At 35.6% G+C, this 3,151-nt stretch overlaps 2 protein-coding genes across 2 annotated transcripts in view; both read right to left on the reverse strand.

The window, feature by feature from the left end:
• Window positions 1-3,151, reverse strand: part of LOC106872721 (lateral signaling target protein 2 homolog) — a 188,997-nt gene that overhangs the window by 126,163 nt on the left and 59,683 nt on the right. The gene's annotated exons all lie outside the window — the stretch shown is intronic.
• LOC106872715 (16 kDa calcium-binding protein) overlaps window positions 923-3,151 on the reverse strand; it is a 21,287-nt gene continuing 19,058 nt past the window's right edge. The window contains exon 3 of the mRNA XM_014919793.2: window positions 923-1,340. Coding sequence (XP_014775279.1) covers window positions 1,139-1,340 — 202 coding nt within the window. The 3' untranslated portion in view covers window positions 923-1,138. The remainder of the gene's footprint in view (window positions 1,341-3,151) is intronic.

Here is a 3,151-nt window from a genome sequence, read left to right on the forward strand (position 1 = left end):
TATATATATATATATATATATTATAATTTGTTTATGTTTATTTTATTATAAATGCAAAACAACACCAAGAAGGAATCGACGTAAACTTAAATAATAAACCGCGATAGGTGAACCGCGATATGGCGAAGGATTTCTGTAATATATTCATTACATCAGAAAGAAATGTTGATTATTGTCTTTTGTACAGACGTTTCTTCCGGCTAATTGTCAGGTAATGATTTCAAAGAATTTAAGTGTATTGTAGCAAATGTGAAAGAGAATTAGATTAGCAAATAAGATACAAATGGATAGAAGACAGAGTGGCATATTCTGGAAGTAATATTTAAAAGTCATTAGAATGGATTTCTGAATTATTATGCTTATTATTAACATTGATTTCAAATTTTGGCACAAGCCAGCAATTTTGGGGGAGGGAGTCGACTCCAACGTTCAACTCGTACTTATTTTATCGACCCCGAGAGGATGAAAGGCAAAGTCAATATCGGCGGAATTTGAACTTAGAATATGGAGACAGACGAAATGATGTTAAGCATTTTCCCCCGGCGTGCTAACGATTCTGTCAGCTCGCCGACTTAGATATATTATTAATATTAGAAATCTAACTAGATATCACAGGGAACATTTTTCAAACATTCCGTTGTCAGATAAATTCATTCATTTTCTTTCTTTTTTTTTCTCTCGTTACTTTTTCAAAGTTATTCGAATTAACACGAAAAATAATTTTATTAAATAGTTTTATTTATTATATTCATTTATTTATTATTTATCTACAACTTCTGTTTAGCGTTTTATAAATTTAACACGAACGAATTTAGCTGACAGACAAATATTTCAACTTCCACTGGTGGGAAGCTATGTAAGGGAGGTAACTCATGCGATAGATTTACAGGATTTGCAGGATTTGGTACACAACGTTGCTGAAAAGTTTACAGAAAATGTATTTATTAAATGTTACAAGCATATTATTATGGTTGAATCAAGAGTAAATCATAAATAATGATACAAAACATAAGAAATTGTAGAGATGTGTTTGTTTAATTAACAGTTTTTAAAATTCATAACCGAGAAATGTAATAAAATAGTGACGCCGTGTAGATGCTCGTAGTGAACTCCAGTCACTGTTTCCGTAAAACAGTTATTATTGATTTACATACAGCTCCAGAAACTTCTCATAGTCAATTTTCTCTGCAGTTTGGCACTGGTGTATGAGTATTTTACTGATCTTTTCTGTGTCGACATCCAAAGAAATATCCTGGATAGCTTTGTTTAATTCTTTCATCGTGAGAAAACCACTAGAATCTTTATCGATGGCATTGAACATCTTACGCATACCCATTTCTCTGTAAGAAGAAAAAGAAGAGAAAGACAATTGCAGAAATTCTTTGATGGAAATGAAAATCAATATATTCGTACACACACGCATGCATGCATACATACATACATACAGACAGACAGACACGTGTATACACATGTATATAAACACGTACACACACACGTGTACACACATACGTGCACACACACGCGCGCATGCACACGCACCACATACACACAAATGTATATATATATATATATATATATATATAGGCAACAGAATCGATATTAGATTAAAGCAGCCGTCTGTACATCATACTTAATGTAAATGCATCGCGAAAAAATAAATTTACTGTAGTATTCGTCTGGAGATAATATCTCTTATGGACGTGGTGTGTTTAAAAACACAATATATAACGGAAGCAGACGAATATTGTCCAGCAACACTTGGTAAGTATGTAGATGCACATTTCTGCCTCTCTGGCTGTTGTCAGTAGCATGTATTCATAACCAACTTCATGCTAAGACGCCATCTGTCGCTTTTGATATATGAAAACAGTGAATGAGCAATAGCTGGTGTTGCAAATAGCCGCTCGGCTGAATAAAAATCCGTTATACGCAACAAAGGTGCATATAATAGTCATCTCGGAGAAGATATACGCGGTTTCCATCTCCGTTCAGCGTCACAGAAGCTATTACACAAATGTGAAGAGGCGTGTGGCTTAGTGGTTAGGATTGTTGGCCTCATAATCGTAATATTGTGGTTTCAGTTCCTGGACAGGGCGACGCGTTGTGTTCTTGAGCAAAACATTTCTTTTCTCGTTGCTCCAGTTCACTCAGCTGACAAAAGGAAGTAATCTTGCGACGGACTGGCGTCTTGTCCAGGTGGGAAATATATACGCTACGGAAACCTGGAAACCGGACCTATGAGTCTATATGACTTGTGTAGGATCTATTGAGCGAATATGCTAGCCTAATTTACGACTACTTGAATGTGTTAACCTAATTTATAAGAACTTAGGAATCTAAGATTTTGGTTAGGAAAGGAAACTGGGTACGTCTTCTCTGAGGAGCGGTCAATAAATCTGAAACGGTCCGTCCTGAGACTCCCCACTCTTTTTTTTTTTTCCGCACATCAAAAGCATCATCCGTAGTTAGATTTTGTAATTTTTTTTCCTTTTATCTTTTACTTGTTTTAATCATTGGACTGCAGCTATATCAAGGCGCGGCCAAGAAAGCTTTAGTCGAACAAATCAACCCAGTTCTTATTTTTTAAGTGCTGAACCGCTAAGTGGTAATGCAAACAAACCAACACCGGCTGTCAGTCGTTTGAAGGAGCAAATACAAAAACACACGTTTCCACACACACACACACACGCATATATGACGGGTTTTCGCACAATTTCCGTCAACCAAATACACTAATGAGATTTGATGGGCAGTGGCACGTAGTTGCAAAATGAGCTCCTTTACTACACAGCGATGCCTGCGCCAGTTTATTTTATTTCTTCTGATGCATGCGTGTTATAATATATAAAATACATATTGCTTCGTCAATGACAAACTATCGAAAAATACAAATATGCAAATTAGGCTATCCACTAATGTACTTGCCGAATTGATAATTGCGTTCTATGGAAGTTTAAGATATTTTTGCTGATAGTTGGGGAAGGAAAGTATGTACGCCTTCCTTAGAAAGAAATCAGCAAATTGTGAAACAGTCAAACAGGAGACTCACCGTCCTCATTATCTCCACATCAGAAGCATAGAAATGTGTTTACATTTTTCTTATTTCATCCAATGCTAGGCTTCTTTTTAATAATAAAATATTTGATAGTTC

This window comes from Octopus bimaculoides, chromosome 1 (assembly GCF_001194135.2).
Source record: "Octopus bimaculoides isolate UCB-OBI-ISO-001 chromosome 1, ASM119413v2, whole genome shotgun sequence".
Classification (NCBI taxonomy): Eukaryota; Metazoa; Mollusca; class Cephalopoda; order Octopoda; family Octopodidae; genus Octopus; species Octopus bimaculoides.